The 20916-nt window shown below is 37.1% G+C and overlaps 2 protein-coding genes across 2 annotated transcripts; both read left to right on the forward strand.

Moving 5' to 3' along the window:
- The first annotated feature begins 562 nt into the window (after positions 1-562).
- LOC142062527 (parvalbumin, thymic) lies at positions 563-6104 on the forward strand. Its single transcript, XM_075105026.1, has 5 exons — positions 563-638; positions 2362-2429; positions 3260-3392; positions 3652-3761; positions 5073-6104. The coding sequence occupies exons 2-5, from the start codon at positions 2369-2371 to the stop codon at positions 5096-5098; spliced, it is 330 nt and encodes a 109-aa protein (XP_074961127.1). The 5' UTR covers positions 563-638; positions 2362-2368; the 3' UTR covers positions 5099-6104.
- A 6295-nt stretch (positions 6105-12399) lies between these two features.
- LOC142062929 (parvalbumin beta-like) lies at positions 12400-13901 on the forward strand (the record flags this gene model as incomplete). The annotated part of the gene is made up of 3 exons (XM_075106195.1): positions 12400-12521; positions 13270-13379; positions 13876-13901. Coding segments are annotated over 3 exons (258 nt in total), but the record flags the coding sequence as incomplete, so codon positions are not given.
- Between the last annotated feature and the right edge of the window lie 7015 nt (positions 13902-20916).

Below are 20916 nucleotides of genomic sequence, written 5' to 3' on the forward strand. Positions count from 1 at the left end.
TTACCTCCTGTAGCAACAAATTCACTGTGTGGTTTTTTTTCAAAACAACAACAGACCAGACATCCTGGGAGACAACACGACTATTATTTTCCCTAAAAGGTTTGCTACACAAACAATATTTGAAAAGAATATTTTCAATTTTTTTCTGTTTGTTTAGTGCTCTAATGATGAAACTATCCCACGTAGAGTCTACAGATAAGATAACAAGTTATCACATTTAAACATGCATTAAAGGCATCTCTTCAGAAGTTAGTAGTGCTTCATTTCATCTGACTCCTTGGATCAAGCATATCAGATAGTGGTTTTTTTTTCCTGCCCTACATCATATGGAGAAGTTGGTATTTTCTGCTTAAATCAGAAGAAATTTAATATGACTCTGTCCTTTTCACCTATCTGGCCACTTATCTTGTTTCGTTTGCAAATATCATATGTATTCTCTTGAGATAAAAATAGTGCAAGATGATTAGTTAGGCAAGTTCATTTGACACCATTCCCCCTTCGTGACGCTGAAATCTAAAATCTGTATATGGTATACAACTTAAAGTATATATATGCAAGCTCAACTCTGCTGGAGACACACAGCAAGTACGTTCCTCCCAATCAGACTGCTTCCTTATCCAGTCAAGAAGACCACAAAGGTAAGCTGATTAGATCCTCTGCTTTCAGAAAAAGAAACACAAAAGCAAAATGCTCCCTAAATGGAAAGTGCCTATGCAATTAAAATATCTATTCTTATACCAGCTTCCAGTATGTCATATCTTTACAAGCTAACATAGAATAGATACGGCATTCAGATCGCAGGATGGATGCTGCAATTTTTAGGTTTTCCTTCAACTCTTCCTGTCAGCAGTGAGAATTGGGTGAATGGCAGAGCTCCAAATTATCTTGCCTAGTGCTGAGAGGGGAAGTACTTTGCACAAGAAGCCACTGGGACACAATAATTGCTAGCAAAACTAAAGTAACTCCTCTGGCTTAGCTGGAGAAGTACCCATTGTCATCAGCATGAATTTGTCCCATTGTCTCCTTACACCTTCTGAGATATTCAGAAACGGACTGAAATAATTGACAATTTCCTCTGCTGCAAACCAACAGGTACAGAGGCAGCCATTTCATGGTTTAGGAAAAGTTTAAACCTGCGTGTAGATCTCAAACCAGAGCACAGACTATAAATGGTTACCGGCATTGGTTTCTTTCTCATGAATGCTGCTTTCTGTGCTTAGACAGGAAGAATGCTGTTGTGGAAGATCAGTTAGGGATTAATGAAAAGATATTTCTGTTCTCTTGTGGCTTTCAAGAATATCTTTTCTATGCCTTAGTTCCCCTTCCTTGGTTAACATGAAGCTACTTTACATTAACGTTGCAAGTATTACGTTGTAACCCATCTTCACTGGTGTGTGCAGTTTACCAAACTGCAAATGCAATGACTCTATGTTCACACTGAAAAAATGGATTAGAAATTCAGGCCTTGTAGCATTTTCTTAAGCTATATATATTACATTGGCAAACTACTGCAGCTGTTGGTGGCTGAATGGGACAAAGAGTATCTTTTGTCAAAGGCTGCTGTATCAGAAGAAAATGCCTCCTCTGCTCTACTAGGAATGAATATTAAGCCTCAGTACCTCTGTTCTAAGCACATCAATATACTGAAATGCCAAAATCTGGATTTTAAAAATCTGGTTTATTATCACCTACGTGGAATGAAAAACACCACAATATACTTAAGAAAACTTTTTTATAAAGCTGTCATGAAATGTAGTCTTTCAATGACACAGCAGCCCAGCAAGCCATATATATAGTGTAGTTACATTTATTGTTAAAACTAAACAGAGGAAGAACTTACTCTCCAAATTTAAATTTCCTTGGAATGAGTAAAATTATTATGACTTATTCTACATTATTTTCATTTTTTTGAAAAGATCATTACACCTATTGATAATAATACTATGGTTCTTTAACTCCGATTACATTTATTCCAGATATAGTTCTAGGGGGCATACTGAGCCTTACCTTTTATGTATACTGTACATTTATGCCGATTTTAATTGAGTAATAATCCACCTCCAAAAAAACCCACACAGAAGTTTTGTGGTGCTAGACACCTTTGATTCGCTCTCCCAGTGCAGTACAGGCATCTTCCTGAAGCCCCACACTCTCTCCCGCATGCAGAATTCCTCCCTCATTACCCAGCTTTAAGTGGAAGCACCTGCTGCAGACATCTGTTACAGTATACTCCGCTTACAATTAGATGAATAATGTCTCCCCTATCATATACTGTCACAGCAGCAACTTCAAATAGAGCCATGAAAGAGGTAGAGAAGTAATTTTAATGACTAAGTAGCTCACATGTAATTTATTTTACAGTTCAACAATGGCCATCACTGACATCCTTTCTGCTAAAGATATTGAATCTGCTCTCTCCAGCTGCCAGGGTAAGGAGTGGTCTTTCTGCAGCCAGAAGATGCATATCATTTTTATGTCTTAAGATGACATACCTATCATTTTCGCCTTAGATTCCTTCCCTGTGAGATCTCTTTCTAGCTACATTATATTATAGCCCCTTGAATGCAGAAAGTCTTACAAGTGGTTATTTGGTGGGTAACATTCCCCAAAACACAGAGCAGCAATTAAAGGGCCACAGTTTCAGTAGGGCTGGCTTAACTCTAAACTCTGTCAAATTTTAAAGCTGTTAAAGACTTATATTTAAATAGTTAGCCTTTTCCTTTAAAATGTCAAAAACACCTCAGCCTGCAGAATCAAAGTGTCATCTATGAAGCAATTCTGTACTTCAAAACTGTGCAACACTGTGACCAGCCTCAGTTCTCTTAAGAGTTCCTCGGCAAGATCAAGCCAATTTTCCAAATGCTCAAAGAGCTAGTTTGACTGTGGATTATGTACTTTTCTACCAAACACTTCACCAAAGTAAGGACTAAGTGAAAATGAAGTCAGAATTATAGGAGTTGATCTGTAAGTCACAGTAAATATTTATTATTAATTGCATAAGACATATTGCATAAATCCTGATTTAGCAGAATGTGCATTGTAGCAGAAAACTTCAAAACTGACTGAAAGGATATATGACCACAGGCACAGAGTGATTAAGAAGGGAAATTAGCCACTGTATCTTCCTTGTTGCTACACTGGGCAACAAGAGAAAGAGGAGCAGGCCGATGCTTAAGAAAAGACATACATATTCCCAAGGAATACATACAGAAGTAGCAAATTCAAGGGAAAATATTTAAACAACTTCCCTTTCTTCCAGCTGATGATTCCTTCAACTACAAGTCTTTCTTCTCCACGGTTGGTTTATCCAGCAAAACTCCTGATCAGATAAAGAAAATTTTTGGAATCCTCGATCAGGACAAGAGTGGTTTCATTGAAGAAGATGAGCTTCAGTAAGTACTGTTCAGCTGCTGTATTTCTTTAAACAATGTAAACTTGTGAACTTTCTCCTTGTCCTAGAAGAACCGTGCTGTTGTTTTAAAAATAAAACACAATTCTTTTTCTTTCCTTGAATTTGTGAGGATTTCCTCAGATATTAAGAGCAGGCATTACCTTCTGGGGTTTTTGACATGGGTTTATGAAAACCAGAAATACCAAGGACGTTTCAGAGAATAAAACTGAAGCACAGTACTCTACCCTGTTCTATTTCAGGCTGTTTCTGAAAAATTTCTCTTCAAGTGCCAGAGTCCTCACCTCTGCAGAGACCAAGGCTTTTATGGCTGCAGGTGACACTGATGGTGATGGCAAAATTGGAGTGGAAGGTGAGACTTTTGGAAACTTCATAAAATTTTGTGGTTTAAAATGCACGCATTTAGGGCTGCATTTAAACTCTGGCAAGAAGAATACATCCGAGTACTTTGGCCTGGTACTTTCTGCCACAACTTTTATACTACCAAATACTCCTTTATTTTCATAGCTTTATTCCCACTTGGTCTCTGTTGCAGCAACAGCATATTTAGGCTTATTATAGAGCCTGTCCTTCCAATCAATAATAACAGCTTTGGGGTTAATTCTGCTGTGTGTCTGATCCATAGACTCAGTGTGCCAGATTTTTAAAACATCCACAACATCTATTCATTCTTTGAATTTCCATTTCAGCAGTGGATACTCTGCACTTCTGGCCATACGACACACTCATTTTTAAATGCACTTCCACCTACATAAACTTATTTCTTCATCTATGATTATCAAACATTGGGCAATATTACTGAGTGGTTAATTCAGTAATATAAAATAAGACTGGTATTGTTTTTCAAGGCTAGAACTGCTGCAATGCAGCACAGAATTTTGTGCTGGAGAATTATCTGATAAGTGCAAATTTCACGGGGCAGTCCTACAAGAAATGAAATAAAATTCCTAAAGAAAACCTCACAGGGATGATGTGAACTGGCCAGGATATTTCTTTTAGAAATCGCAGCAAAGGAAAATAGGACATTATGCATCATATATTAGAGATGAAGTCACTGAAAACAGGGCTGTCTCAGCTGAACTAGGACAGGTGGCAGTAACTCTAACAGACACACGTGCTAATCTTAGCCAGAGCTTGGGAGGAGAGAGAGATACACTGTTGGCGGAATTTGCTTTAGCAGCAGCTTTTGCAGCTTCTGTTTATGAGCCCCAAATAGGGCATTAAATTTTGCAGATCTTAGCCCTTAACCATTGAATCTCCCGTTCTGAAATTACACCACTACTGATATTTTTTCTTTGGAATAACAAAACCAAAAAATCTCTCAAACTGAAAGCTACAGGCTCTACCTAATTCACTCTCTGCTTCCTTGGCTTTTATCAGAGTTTGTAATGGGTTAAAGATAGTTTACCTTTAACTCAGGATTTCCCACAAATATGAATTTACAGGCGCACTCCTCCTCTCTGCACTTACTCTTTTTAAGGAGTGAAAAATCTGTTACGCCCCCAGAATCCCAGTTTAGCAGTAGCTTGTACAGTGTTATAATAACTTTGGGAGCCCTCCATGACTAGGAATTTAAGTAATTTTTATCTGTCTTTTCTAAAGATGTGAAAAACCACTTTCATCTAGTTTTATTCCCTACCTTTCTCATTTTCTTCTTTGACAGAATTCCAATCTCTGGTGAAGGCATAAACAGCATTAGACCAAAGGCAACCTTGGACTGACTCTTCCAATTACCTCGTCCAACAAGCACTTCGCACTCAGCATGTGTTTGTACATTTTTATATTGTTTCAGGCGTTAGCAATTCCCCATACATCAAGTTCACACAGTGGATTGCTGAGAAATCTTGCAATATACAGATGTTTTGGTCACATGGTATTGTTACATTTCCATTGTAAAGAAGGCACTTTGTGATTTTCAACTACTCATAATATTGAAATTGTGGCTGGAAGAGGGGAAAAAAATTTAAAAAAAAAAAACAAAACTTGGGGGGGAAAAGCTGCTTTTTAAATTGTGTTTAGGTTTTCCATCCTCATAGTTGACAATGCTGACTTGCCAGACACAGTTTTGATCATCTTAAACAATATGACATCTTTTAAGGCTTAATTTGTATTGATTTCACTGAGTTTTACTTCTGCTTAATTCCCTGATCCTTGAGGAAAAGCAATGCTAACAAGATAGCCAAAAATAATTTATGTTGAGTCCCAACCCTGCGAATATGAGAAAAAAAAATTATAAGAGGACTTGACACATAGCTCCAAGCATGGAATAAGTTTGTGGGTAATTTTACAAAATTAAGTACTAGGCTACAGCATGTATCATCAGAAAGTGTTTATGGCCTAAAATGTAACTCTCCCTTATGAAGATTTATCTTTCATGAAATCTAAGGCAGCTGTGAGATAGAGGAGAAGGGACTAATCCTAACTCTGACACTGTCACATGTCACAGTCCCCTGACAACACGGGCCACAGGCCTGGAGGTTTTCCCGTGAATTATGAACATGTTGCTTATTATCTCTTAATATACATAAAACAATAATACTCTGTCACATTTGTGAATTTCTGTGTTTCCTACAAATGAAACAACTGCCAGTCTTGCTGTCTGATTACCTTAAAGCTGTTACATTGCTAAATAATGGCCATTACTCAATTCTTTCATTTATTATGTGAACAATAATATATATAATCCATAATGTTAGCTATTTTCTTAAGTTTGAAAATTACTAAGAACTAGTCTTTCCTTTGATAAGTGTTTTACAGGACTTAGAGCTAGTTATAGCATTGTCTTCATTAATGGACAAAGTAAACAATATTCATGGTTAAATGCAGAGCTCAATAGACTGAGAAGCTGTTGTGCATTTCTGGCTGAGTGGGGAAATTTCCCTACCAATATTTAGTTGTCTTCTTTCCCATCTATCATGACGTAGTTCCAGCTCACAAGTAGACTATCATTTTAATACTCCCTGCTGAAACTGGATGATAATTATAACATAATTTGGCAGCTGTTTCGAAGAAGAGCAGAAACAAAGCCTTCTGGAACTTTTATATAACATTCAGTGTTGGCATTTCCATGAATTGCGAGATGATTATGTGAGGCAAGTGCAGCTCACTCATACCCAGGCATGTAAGAGAGCTGTTTGGCAGATTTAAGATGGCTAATGCAAAAGAGGAATTCTAGCAATCAGACTCACTGAAGCCTTGGCAGAATTATAATGAATATAAATCCTAATTCTATCCCCACCGCCTTTGATGTTAAATCTGGGCTTAAATTATAGCTGCTGTTAATTGCAGTACTGAAATATTTTGCATAATGATGAGACACTGTTGGTTCCTTTTACCTTATTCATTTCCCTATCTGCTGAAGAAAAAAAAAACACAGAGCAATCTAGATCTGCAGCAATATACAGATGTAATATATACATTAGCTCTTCACACTGCTAATCACTAAAATATCATGTCACTACTTCACAAGCAGATGGGACACACAATACCGTAAGTGACAGACCTGATACTGCATTCCTTGCACATCTGAAAGTCTCATGTGGAATGCAAGAAATGCAAGACTACATAGTGGCCTATCCTGTATTTCAGAGATGCTAAACAACTGCACATCACTGCCTTCTGTTGCCACAAGGGGGAATTAAGTACTTCTGAGAATCAGGCAATTCTTGTGTATGTTGCAACTTTACGTAAAACTTAGTGAATTTTGTTTATGAGAAAATCTGCTCTTCATAAACAGTAACTCATGGCAAGAAGGTCAGTTTAAACTTTATTAAAGCCATCCAGCCATTTCATTAGAAGGAATTACAATAAAAGACCAAAAAGTCCCCAATTTCAAAAAAAAGCCCAGAGACTGTTCAGCTAAAACAACATCTAGTCCCTATTAAGTCTTCTATTGGCAATAGGATCCACATTTTTAGAGCTGACCAAACTAGAAGAGAATATTTTTCACCTAAAGGAAACAAACTCCAAAACCGTAAAGTTTTCCTGGAAGGTTCATTTCAACAAATTTAAGTTCAGCCAGCGGCAGCCTTCAATTTTCTTAGGGAATGGCATGGCATGTTCTCTGAGCTTGACAATGTCATTGTGCTGGAGAAAACTTTGATAGCAGGATGTCTACATGGATGCCATCTGAAGTAGTAAAGAGGCAAATGGTGACGTCACAACATTACCACAATTAAGGTATATAATGTCAGAGCAATTCATGCTGGAAAGGTTCTCTGTAGGCCAGCTTAGGGCACACTGCTCTAAGCTGAGTTTGAGCGTTTTCAAGGATGGAGGCTCTATAACCGCTCTGGGCAATCTAATAAGTAAGGATTAAATCCTCGGCATCAAGCTTTTATGAATAAAGGACACAAAACACTGCTGAGTACACAGTTAAAAACCAAAATTCTGTTAGAAATTGTTTATGCTACATCAAATCAGAAGGGATCTAACAACACCCTGTATTATCACACTGATAACCTGTTCTCAGGTTTACAGTAAGACCGTCCTACTCAGTGTACTCCTCAGTGTAATGCTGATTCATAATTCCCAGGGTAAAGGAAATGTGGGTGGCAGGTCTGAGTTCACCGAGTCCAGAGGCTGTGAGTTCTCATACACACTTCAGTCCCCTCATTACCCTGTATGAACAGTTTAACCTCTAATCCTCCCAAAACTTCTTGTGAAATAAAGACATACTACGATCTCTTTAAGTGGGAACTAAACACAAAGAAATTTATTGTCCTACACAAGCTCTTAGAAAAAGGATATAGAGGGCCAGAGTGTTTTGAACTCAACATCCCAAGCCCATCCTAGTGCTCTAGCCACTCGATCCATCATCCCTCTTAAACCAAAATTTTGGGTTGTCCTGATAAAGAAGCAGAATCATGCATAAGATAAAATCTTATAGTGGAAGCTGGCTGCCTCCTAACTTCATGTTCCTTTGGAAATCCCACCCCTTTGTAAACTTCAGATTCAATTTCAGCTCTCCAACTGTTCAAAATCTCACAGTCATCTTCTAACATGTAAGAGAGCACAGAAAGAAGCAAGGGGATGCTGGAACATTCATTGCACACACAGACTGGTAAAGTTTCTTTGAGATAGCAGCCAGCCCATGTGGAAAATCTTTTATGCAGCATCATCAGAGGCACCTGGAGCTCTTCACGCAAACAGTGCATGCAGAGGGGGCCAAGGCTGGATTCACTGCCTGGAATGGGTTACTGAAATAGATACATCTTGATTAAATCCCTGAACAGACATGTACCTAACATTTTCATGCTTAACTGGAGGTATTTAAAAGAAGGGTAGATGTGGTGCTTGAGGATATGGTTTAGTGGTGGACTTGGCAGTGATAGGTTAGCGTTTGGACTCGATGATATTAAGGGTCTTTTCCAACCTTAACGATTCTATGATTTTATGATTCTATGATATATTTTAAAACATTTCAATTAGTGGATGCTGTGGAATATGAACTAATTTAAAGTGCTCACATTTTATGAAACTTAATTTCCATATCGCTTTTGCTTGCAAGCACAGAAAGATACCATTACATTGGTATGGACTTCCTGGTACACTTTCCGTACCAAAGGCCTGTAGAGCACACTACCTAGCAGTGGGGATAGAGCTGCTCCATAACTCCATAAATCAAAGATTTGCCTATCAGCATGTCCTACACTCATGAAAACAAGAAAAACAGAGTTTTTGTATGTCAAGCTTCAGAAAAGAAAATCAGATCACCACATAGTTACAATATGAAAATAAGGTACTCCTAGACAACGCCTTTCCTTGCAGTTACAAAGATATTATTGACCCTAGGTTCAAAGGGGAACTTACATCAAAGTAGAATATGCAAATACTTGACTCAAGGGGAATCACATCAGTTTAATCACAACTAGATATTAATCAGCTGTTATTTCCTAGATAATAACTTTCTGCTCCAACTCCCAGGCTTCCAGAACAAACTGATCATATATTTGCAATGATCTCCCTAACAGACCATAATATTTAGCCAGCATAAAAATAACACAGTAAAACCTGGTTTTGTTAGACAGATGAAATAACCTATTCTTCCTAATCATCATTATAGGAAACTCCTCTGGAATAATTTCTGAGTTTTCAATTTAGTCTGTTTATATTCCAGCCTTACAAGTGATTTTTTAGACTATATTTTTTTGCTTTTACATATCTGTTCCTTCCTATTCCTTGCCCATGAACGCCCACCTGTAAAGCTGTTCTCATTCTCAGTTCCTTCCTTTTCTCTCACCCTAAGCAGTCTCGGAGAGCTTTCACGGCTGGACTTGACTGTCTTTGGTGCCATCTACAGGCAAGCTCTGGTTTGCCGCAGAAATACTCAAAAACTTTTATCAATAAATGCTTTGTAATCTCAGTGTGGTCTTCTCACAAGGATTATTTCTGGAATGTTCAGTAATTCCAACACAATTACCAGACCCTCTCTGATCCCAGGCCATACTCTCAATTATTTCCTAGGAATCTGAAAGAAAGGCAAAGCTAGATTCCCAGATGGAAAGACTGGGTCATTTAGTTTATATATCCACCAGTTCAGGATAAAACACCTTTAAAAGTAACTTGCTCAGTCGGTCTTACATAGCTTAGAAAACTTTGCTTTCACAATGTTCAATTTACCACACAGCATGGGTTTAGAATACACTTAGCGCTTCTGCTAAGCATTCTCCTCTTGAAGAAATGATCAAGGGAAATTAAGATGTGCAAGATCAGATTTTTGTCTGTATTTTCACATATATAATTTTTGAAAGAAAAGACAGCAGCTTTATGTTATATTGACCAAGTGTTAGGCTTTATTTTAAATGTAATGGCATTACTAAATATTCTTTATATCTACAATGATACTCTGTGCACGGTTATGTATGTGTGGGTGTGAAATGTTCTCCCAATGGCTTTTTACACCACTGACCAATTTCAGCCATTCTCAAGGCCATTAAGTTCCAACAGATTTCATGAGATTGCCAAGCGAAGGATCCTATTAATAACCAGTAAGAGAAAAGCTGCAGCTTGAGCTTAGCTACTGTTTGAATACTTACACAAGGTTTTTTTTTTCAGTACAGAAAGAAAGAACTAAATATCTCAGATTTCACTACTCTGTTTCACTTCTTATCATTAATTGATGCATACTTCTGTGTGCTGCTGAACAACTGACAACCTTCATTCTCTAAATGGACACATTTGTTACGATGCGTTAAAATGTGCACCATGCAATGAATTATTATTGAGCAAATGTCTTCAGTTTTAGACTGTTATAGTCTGAAGTACATATTTCAGTAACTGGGTAACCAAAGCTTATATATCAGCTTATTGAAAATACTTTGGGCTGATGTGAAATTCTACTTGTATGTCAGATATATCTATTACAAATGTATCAGTATTAGTATTATTAAGACTATTAGGGCAATTGCAGAAGTAATGTTTCTTGGGTAATTCCCATCAGGATTGGGCCCTTAAAGTCTACCGTGAGGATGTCCATTTGTTGCTATCATTAAGCAATAAAAAAAAATAATTTTTTTCATTCACAGATCAAAAATCATTCACTAGACTAAAAATAGGTGCAAGCTGAGAGGATTTACTTTGTACAGCACTAAATCTTATATATTGTCTAAAACACTGTGCACATTCCTTTAGGATACAAATATCAATCTGATTAGCTAGCAGGTCTTGTCAGCCACAACAACTCACCCGCTGGGGCACCTAAGCCATCATGTAACCCTAGGACTTCTGTAAAAGGTCAAGAGGACTCAACTAAGGTCTATATAAGTCATTAGCTCTGTCATCTGAAAAAGAATTAAGCCAAGAGGACTCTGCGGATCTTTCACCTTACAGTTCTTTCTCTTCTGGGGCAAACTCAGTGGCAAGCTGAGTTCAACCTTCCCTCTGGAGCTTTTGAATACATCACAATAATCCACACAAAAAAATGCACGGAAATAAACAAAGATCCCCGAATGCTGTGCAGTTCTGTAAATACATTTGGTTTTGTCCTCAGCTTGTGCACCTTAAGACTTAACTAGAAATAACAGCAAGCCAGATGGACTGCATGTGTCTGAACTAAAGGATGGAACAGTCAGCTCCTGCAGGGCAGCTCCCCTGATCTGCCCTGGGACCTAGGTTGCAGCTGCCTCACTAATCAAACCTGGCTGTCCTCATGGGGCAGCACCAAAGGCCAATAGAGCAAGATGAATATGAACTCTACCCAACATTATTTTTCATTTTACAGTACCTTTGACATGGCTTTTTCTGGTATCCTGACAGGAGCTGAAATTGCTGATGGCCTACAGAGCTGTTAAGGTAACTTTCATGTTTTAAACTTGACTTTTTAGTTTATCTACCAAATCCCTTTGTCCTCACCACCCCAACATCCCAGTTCCAATGGAAGCAGAAAAGGCTGAAAGGATGAACTAGACAGTATAATGTTGATTTTCTCTCCAGGGTACATGGTAGGATGTTCTTGTTATATTTCCTAATTACAGATTTAATTGTTTGATCAAAAAGATAAAAAGGAGGCAAGCTAATGGAACAGATGCGAGTTTTAATCTTCACCAGCCATGGTACAGGCACCCATCATCACTTGTACATTGTAGCAATTTTAAGTATGAGAAAAATCCAGAGGCTAAAATCCTGGGTTTTTTTGAGAATAATAATAAAACACCTGCTGATTTCAGTACAAGCACAATATTTATCATGAAGTTGTGTGAATTTGAGTGAAGTATCTATTTACAAATATATGTTCTTGCGTGATGAAGACCACAATCAATATTTACCTTCCTAGGCTTGAGAGAGAATTGATGGAAAAAAAATCCCATTTATCTGAAATAAACTCAGGAAAATCAAAGGTTGTTGAATGGGATTTTTAATGACCCTCACTGTACTGCAGAACAGTTTGCTGCTTTTTGACCAAAAAGCGTTTATTTTGTTCTACTTTTTAAAGTAGAACATCTTTAACTACTTTTCGTCACCTCTTCCTGCTTATTTCAGCTGCTGATTGATTCGATTACAAAGCCTTTTTTATCAAAGTTGGTCTCAACTCCAAGTCCAAAGACTGGCTTACCAAAGTGTTTGGAATTCTTGTCAAGGACAGGAGTGGCTTTATTGAGGAAGATGAACTGAATTAACCAAACAAAAGATGTGTTTTATTGTCTAAAAATGCAGGATGAGATCAGAAATACTCCCTTTCCTTCTCTCTTTGGATGAGAGACACTCATGTGTGTGCATGTGTGTGCACACGTGTGTACGCTTGTGCTGAAGGAGCTACAAGACAAGTAATGAAGGAAAGGCTGGATCACAACAAGAAAATACTCTGATAGCACTAAAATATTCATTTCATGTAGGGATAACTGACAAGACTGTGAAGATAAAAATAGCTGTTCTGCTAGAGTTTGTTTTTTATTATTGCAAGATTTTTTTACTAGACTGAATTCAAAGGGCTATTTTCCTCTCATCTTTCTTTCTATTGCATGAATTCGATCTTCCAGATCATATTGATCTGACTTTGAAGTTAAAAAGTAAGGTTAGAAAAATTCTTGCCACTCTGAAGAGTGTACATCTTAGGAGAAAAAAAGGAAGGTAACACAGGAGGGAGGATGAATCCTGCCACTACAGAATCAGTTTTAATTTTGCCTTTTTAATCCAATGAAAGAAAAACGGCATCAAGGATTTTTATGTTACGTTTCTTTCCTTTATTGTCACTGAAGTTAGAGGAAGTTTTGCCATTGAATTCAAAATTATTTACAAAGACCTTTTGAAATAGTCTCAAGAATTGAATCAGGCTTGGAATTTTACAGCTATTACCAATAACAAACTCTAAATGCTTTCGATACTGAGTATGTCTCACTCATTTGTCCTCTCACCTTTAACAGACTTTTCCTGCAGAATTTCTCATCCAGTGCCAGAGCTTTGACTGATGCTGAGACCAAGGCATTCCTGGCAGCAGGTGATAGTGATGGAGATGGTAAAATTGGAGTGGATGGTAAGACTGTCTTTATTAAACGGAGTAGTATCTGCCTTTGAGACTTCCTAATGGTCAGGTCTAGGCAGCTGCCCTGCTCCATACATTGGATGTTATGGGTCTGATTCTGAGGTGCTCAGATCAGCTCTGTATTGTAGAGAGGATCTAATGCAGGAGCCAATCTGTATTGTGCCCTTGGCTACAGGCAGTCAGTCTCTTTTTTCACCTACAGAGATCTTTTTCAGGACTGGAACTCAAATTGATATATTTATAAAATTTCAGCATATCATTTCACTGCTTTTTACTGTTGAACTATGGTATGATGTGACAAATGCAATGCTTCCTTTGTCTTAGGTATCTATTAGTGTGAGTATACAATGTACTACCTTTATGGAATGATTATACGAGGAAGAATCATTAGTTTCCCATTTTAACTCTAAAAATTAAGAAAATACTTTTTTGACTGTGTGATTACAAAATGTGGTCCCATTTTATTATTCTTTTATTTCTTTTTCAGAGTTTCAAGCTCTGGTCAAATCTTAACACGCAGTCAAGATAAAGACTAAGAGATCTGTGCCATAAACAATCTTTCCTATTGCACACCTACTATTTATTTACACATTTTGTACCCTGGAAGGACATGAACGATTGCTGGCAAGTGATTTCATATTGCTGGAAAATATTTCATATAGTGCAAGCACTACTTAAACCACATTCCCCAGTGTTTTAAGCAGCAGGTCTTTGTATCACTGGGAGACTGAATTGGAACCACTCTGCTCATCTGAATTTTGGGCATTAAAGATACTAATAAAAGTATTAAGAGAAGGAGAAATTAAAAGCATCTCTGTGGGCCATTTAATTTTCAATATTTGCATAAATAGCTAGCACCTGTTGTAAAAAACTAGAATGAATAAAATGTCCAATAAAACCTGGTTATGGTAACTGGTAGCAGTGGTATATAATCAAGAGGTGTGTTTAATGCTCCATATGTTTTTATGTCATTCTTTATGGAACTGATTATGTTTCATACACTAATTAAATGTCAGGACCTAGGACTAATTAAGCTGTCAATTTTAATATCAGATCAATTGGATCCAAGATGAATCTAGATTACTGAAATAGCAATATATTCAAAATTCTCCAAGGACTTACTCACCATCCTGCCCACATGATGGCACTATTGTTCCACTTACAAGACGTTAAAACAGTATTCTATCTGCCTGAATTGATTCAAGTCAGAACGTTTCCAGTATCCCACCTGCCCACTTCTGTTGATGACTTAGTTTTGCCAGATTAAATTACCTCTGAACACAGAATGCTACCATTTTGTTTTTCAAACGAGGGGACCCTATGCCTCAGATGGAGGCATCCTGGGAGCAGGATGGAGGTCTCAGGAAAGGTCTGTGGCACTAGTTTGCAGTTGGGGCATAAGTACCGTTTGTTGGGTCCACTTTGCACACTGAATGCCCTTTGCTTCCATCCCTATGGCACCAAATACCCAGCATACCAGCTGCACTCGGCAAGTTGCACACCACGGCACAGAGATACAAAGGAGCAAGACATAGGTCTGCCTGCACAGGGGTGGGAGACAGGAGCCCAGAGCTCCCCTCTGTCAGTAGGAGACTTGAAGGTCTGCACACAGAAAGCCAGAACAGAGATTCAGTACTCTTTAATCATAGCAACATGGTTTATGCTAAAATGAGTTCTTGCAAAATCAATGTATAGAGTGTTAATCGTTACCACAATTCTAGGTTGTTTATTTTGCATGGAAGTGTTTTTACAACCCTTACAGATGCAACTGAAGGCAAAGGGAGATGTGTTTTGGATACAATTAGGTGACAAGCACTTTGAAAAATTAAGTCACTGGTGCTCCATAGTGGCAAATTGGGGCATGTTGCCCCAATAATCAATGTTCTGTTGCTTTCCTCCACCTCAAAACTGAGGAAAACATAATGCCCACATCTCACAGGGTTGTAAAAAAATGCATAAATATTTGTGAGGAACGTATAATACAATGAAGAGCACCATTCAAAAATTGCTAAAATATTAATATTTTTTCTTTACAGAGTGAAATAGCAAGCCAAAATAAGGAATGAGAAGAATGTGAAATTCTGAACAGTTGCTCATTAACTGAAAGTCATCCAGTTTGTACACTAAGTTCCGGTTCTGATTGAAAAGTAAGAGTGTGATAATGTCATCGTGATTTTTTCATAATACAAACACACACAGCAATCAAATTAGGTTATAAAAATTAACTAATTGCTAACAGTACCTAACTAGACACTACGGTGTATGGGGTTTTTTTAGGCTTACACATGTGATAAAAATAAACAGACATCCAAACTGCCTTTTAAAAAATCTAGATGACTTTAACCATCCAGAACATTATACTTCCAACATGATAGTTACTCCCATGTACTCTTTTCCAAAAATTTGGGACTCTTGAAAAGTCTGTTCTCAAGCATTAATATTGCAAAAACCTGTACAATGACTGTCTCATATTGTATTTGTTGGAGCTATTTAAGAAGATGTTTCAGTACTTACAGATCAAAAATGTTCATTTCAAAATTATCTGCTAATGCTATAGTGGTTCTGATGCGTAACACATTTATGATAGGACATTATGGAGAAGGAAGGAAACATCAATGCAATGCTGGGGATATCATCATATTACACAAAATTAAAGCAATCTACAGGATTTTAATGAATACTCAATAATGTGTTCATGCTTTAGACATTAGCCAAAAATATGTTTCCATTAACTCTAATGAATTAACCAGGCCCTAATATTGTAGAATTTACCTTAACAGTAAAAAAAGAATTATCCAAACAAATTCACATTTATGATTTCAGTGTCATCTCAGGAGAACACTAAACAAAGGAAATTCTGAGGAATTAGTAACTGCAGTCTGATTGCAGGGCTAGAAACTCTCATTATTGTCAGAAAATGCTATGTATCTCAGCTGATATTATGTTTTATATTTTCACCATGTAATATGGATCACTTGAAGATCTTCAAGCATGATACCAATATTAATGGCTACATGAGAGAGAAAGGCACAGACAGTTCAGATAACTTTTGACTTAGCAGGCAGCTCCTTTTTTTAACCACACTTACTTCCACACTGATTAGCCTGCTAGGTCTACAAATCTAAGACAATTTCACCACTTACCATTCCATTAAGAACAGTAAAAAATTAATGACAAGGTAAGTCTGATATCAGCTTCAGTGATCACTTCAGAAAGTTAAGAAGAACTTGTGACTAGAGATGTTTTTAGACCTTTCCTTCTTTCAGTATTACCACTAAGCAGATTGGTGGAGAAAATGTTTTTTTTCTGTCTGCAAGAATTCTTTCTTTTCTCTTTCCTTTCCTTTTCTCTTCGCTTTTTTTCTCTTCTTTCCTTTTCTTACCTTTTCTCTTCTCTTCTTTTCTTTCCTTTTCTTTTCTCTTCTTTCCTTTCCTCTTCTTTTCTTTCCTTTTCTCTACTTTTCTTTCCTTCCTTCCTCCCTCCCTCCCTTTCCCTCTCTGTCTCTCACTCACACAGGCAGTCAGGTACTGTGACATTTCTGTAACTGCTTATCATGTGCTTTAACAAAGCTCTTCAAATTGTGCCTGTAAGGCCACAGCTGGAAAGACTGCCACATGATCAGAAACATACATTCCCAAACAGCTCCCTCAAGGTGAAGAATGCTCTTCTGGAATCATAAATTTGGAGGTCTGAGACCATGGCCTGTTTTCTGCAAATGTTTCTATCCAACCCTTTCCACCAGAATCCCTAAATATGTGGTTGTCTTTTGTCAATGGCATTTTGTCACATGCTTTATGCATGTGCTTTAAGTGCTTGTCTGAATCTAGACACCTGCTTCTCCTTTATTTAGAAGGCCATTTCTGTTAAACAAGTGACTTTTTATGATTACTTATGTTAAGGTTAACTCCAATTATAGGGTATTTTTACTTTATACCTCACTAAGGGTTATACATCCTCCTACTGCTAAAATCAATGGCAGAAATCCCACTGACATCAATGAGGACAGGCAGTGAATATAGAAATAGTTGGAAAGTGCTATTTGCTTTATTTTACCATGGCTTCTTACACTGTGGGTCATAACGAAATACAACCATGTGCAAAAAGTCTTTGGTAACAGTATAGTACCACTGTACATATCTTTTACATGTCACAAAAGGCAGCATCCAGATTATTTCACAGCTTCCAACCTTAGGGCACAGTTATTCTTAAAATACGCAGAAAACCTGAACAATTTAGGCTTATAAAGATCACTCCATTTGACGCTAGCTATAATGCTGACAGCAGACGGAAACATCTTAGACCATTACATTCAAGATCGGAGACAAAAAATTGTGTTACTGAGTCACAGAAGCACTTGCAAGTGCATTTAATGACAAACACAGAGCATAACAGATGCTAGCAGAGATCTTCCAGGACAGCTTTTTAAGTTAAAAATATCCTGATTGGAACAATCTCTATGAATTAGTTATGCTATTAATCAGTTATGTTAGTCTATTCTGCTATCATTTTCAGACAGAAATCAATCTTATTTACACAGAATGATGAGGATGTAATTTAAACTGGGGAAAATAAACAAGGCATTTCTTCTAATGTGAGACAAGTACCTGTCTTCGTTTAGCTCTGGACTCACATTGGTGCAGGATGTATCTTGTATCTTGGATTCTACAGTCTAGATCTCTGCTCAGTACTCTGGGTAATATCCTTGACTTGCTGCAGGGAAAGAAAGCTTTGTCACTGAGGCTTCCAAGGCCTGGATTTCATTCTTCATTGTAATAATGCACGGTACCAAAAAAAGTCAAATACTAAACCATGTTCTTAAACTTCTCTGTTAAACATGGTAAAAGACTATGGCCCAAGCAATCACTCAAATTGGATCCTGTAATTATTTCTATATGATTAAAGCTTGTGCCTTCCGAGTAACTTGAAGTGGCAGGATATAAATAATTTTGTTTTAAAAGCTCTTTTCAGTGGTTATAGCTATTTTCACACTAAGATTCTCTGCCATCACCATTGAGACATCAACATTAATGATCAACCACACAGGTTACTCAATAACTATTTTAGTTACTTCCAAACTCATTACAAAGGCAGAATCTGTTATCCAGGATCATGATACAATTGTTCTGGCCCCAACACAACCAGGGCTGAAAGATGGAGTTGTATGGGTTTTAGAACAGCTGCTACAGCATCTCTTTACACTGCTGTAGTTGGTCTCAGGTTAACACCTCTCCTCTGATCTCACCTGAGACAACTGCTGATGTTTCTTTTGCATTGGCTTGAAGTCATGTCTTTCGTTGCTTGCCACTGCTAATTAACTCTGTACTTTATACCAAACAGAACACAAAGAGTGCAAGAGTAGTCCACAACCTGACAATGATTTACTGAAACACAATTTTCCTCTGTTTATTAGGGAAGTGAATGGTTCTTGATTTGAAAGCAGTTGTTTTATATGTTTAGATTCCTAGCAAGAACATATCAATATGAACATTCTGTATTTCTCAGAACTACACCTTCAAGTATAATTCTGGAAGTCTGAAACCAAAAAAAAGGGCTTTAATATTCCTGTACATACTGTGCATAAAGACACCTCGGGGGAAAACAACAGAAGTAAAGTACATAAATCTTGAGATGAACAACTCAATAGCACTTTCAGATGTCCTCAGTAGAGAAAAAAAACCCAAAAAACAAGTAAACAAATTTAGTATTTTTTCTTGAATTTCACAGGAACAAGTGCTAAACATTCCCGGAGACTGTGCAATACTCAGATTCTGTACCAGATTTTGCACTATTGTTAACTGCTCATTACCTAGCAGCTGTTGTTCTTGTTGAATTATTAGATATTTTCTTTATAGCATTACATTGCTTGCATAATATCTTTTAGAAAATTTGTCTCGTAGATCTCAGTTTCTGAATGCCTAAACTGATTACAATCACCTAAGCTAACACATAATCCAGAAGTAAGGAAAACAAGCAGATAATTTAGCTGTAAAATAGTTATCTAGTTAAAACATCCTTTTATATAATATACTCATCCCCCTTATTTCATTCTAATTGTAGTGGAGAGAAACCTGTACTTCAGATGAAGTGTCATTAATAAATAAATAAAAACCAGTAACCCTAGATTCCCACCTGTATCAATATACAGTGACATCAACTTGATTCTGAAATTCAGCTCTTTTAGGCTTTTGTAAATCATCTTTCAGCCAGGATTAGCATCACTTTTGTCATCAGTGTTGAATTTCAAACATTAAAAGATCCCTTTGTAAGCAATAATAGCTAACTTACTGCAGCAATTAGCTCACTTTTATTTGAGACCATATTTTAATATAATCCTAATTTTGGCTACTTTACTACTGTTGAACACATGTAAAAACAGTTCAGCACCCTGTGGGCCATGGCAGAGTGTATGAGGTAAGCAGATGCCATTCTTTGAGCATTTGGTGGTTATATTTTAATACAGTGCCTGAATTAGGCACAGACATATTTTGAGCTTGAGTACTATATACTCACCTTGATCTCGTAATTTTCCTCTATTTCATTTCAATTTCCTCATTCTCATTAGCTTTTAATAACTAGTGTTGTATGGCAAGTCAAACGTTTAAACGAAGCAAGCAGTTCAATGAGCAATGTGTAGGAGCAAGCAGAAATAAAGGAAACCTACTATAAAGTAACATCTATGTCGCTATCACAGAGGTCTAAAAAAAAAACCTTTTCTCTAGAAACATCTTGGCAGTAAAAATGTCAGAAGGAATCAGTAAAAAAAACTTCTGTTAAAACTCCTATCAACTTGAGATTATCATGAAGGAGAAAATTCACAACAGAGTGCAAAATGTACCTACAAGGATGAACGCTATTGCAAGATGATTCCATAGAAAGCACAGTATGCGCTTCATTCCCACTGCCACTGTCTGATAGATCATAGTATCATGCAAATCTCAGACAGAAAGCAATATGAATATATAGTACTGAATGAAGATAAATGGAAAGAACACCAAAAGACCTGAAATCGGATCTTCAACAAATCAGCATGTTCCATTTGTTTTAATCAGAGAATACTAATTTACAACAGCCCATGTTTCTTAGGTTTGATAGGAAAGAGTTCTTCCAGATTACTATAAACAGTTTTCCTACTGAAAGAGATAGAAAAGAGCATTCTTTCATTACTAGATAGCTGGTATTTGGAATTAAAGGTAAGTCTGATTATCTGTGATTTATGCCACCTTCTTTTGCATACAAAAAAGGTAGCAAAAAAGGTAAGTATCATTAAATTATGTCTGCTTTTTTGTGTTAATTACAGCTTGTATTTCTCTACCCAAATTCAGACAAACGGGTGCTATGGAACAAACACTATGCTTGATACTCTTCTCACTGTCATTAAACCAATCAGGAGCAAACCTACTGTAGTCCATTAACTTACACCAAGGCTTAGATATATTACTACTCTACTCCACAGCATAGTTTGTAACTTTTGCTACTATAAAAAGTATTACTTGTTCAGCATACCATGCTATTTCCATTCATTAAAAAA

The sequence above is a fragment of the Phalacrocorax aristotelis genome, chromosome 10 (genome assembly GCF_949628215.1).
Source record: "Phalacrocorax aristotelis chromosome 10, bGulAri2.1, whole genome shotgun sequence".
NCBI lineage: Eukaryota > Metazoa > Chordata > Aves > Suliformes > Phalacrocoracidae > Phalacrocorax > Phalacrocorax aristotelis.

Bases quoted from the DNA above. Each gene is read 5' to 3' on its own strand.
- LOC142062527 (XM_075105026.1), top strand. From the start codon at position 2,369: ATGGCCATCACTGACATCCTTTCTGCTAAAGATATTGAATCTGCTCTC. The intron at 2,430-3,259 runs GTAAGGAGTGGT...CCTTTCTTCCAG, and splicing joins TGCTCTCTCCAGCTGCCAGG to CTGATGATTCCTTCAACTAC. The intron at 3,393-3,651 runs GTAAGTACTGTT...GTTCTATTTCAG, and splicing joins ATTGAAGAAGATGAGCTTCA to GCTGTTTCTGAAAAATTTCT.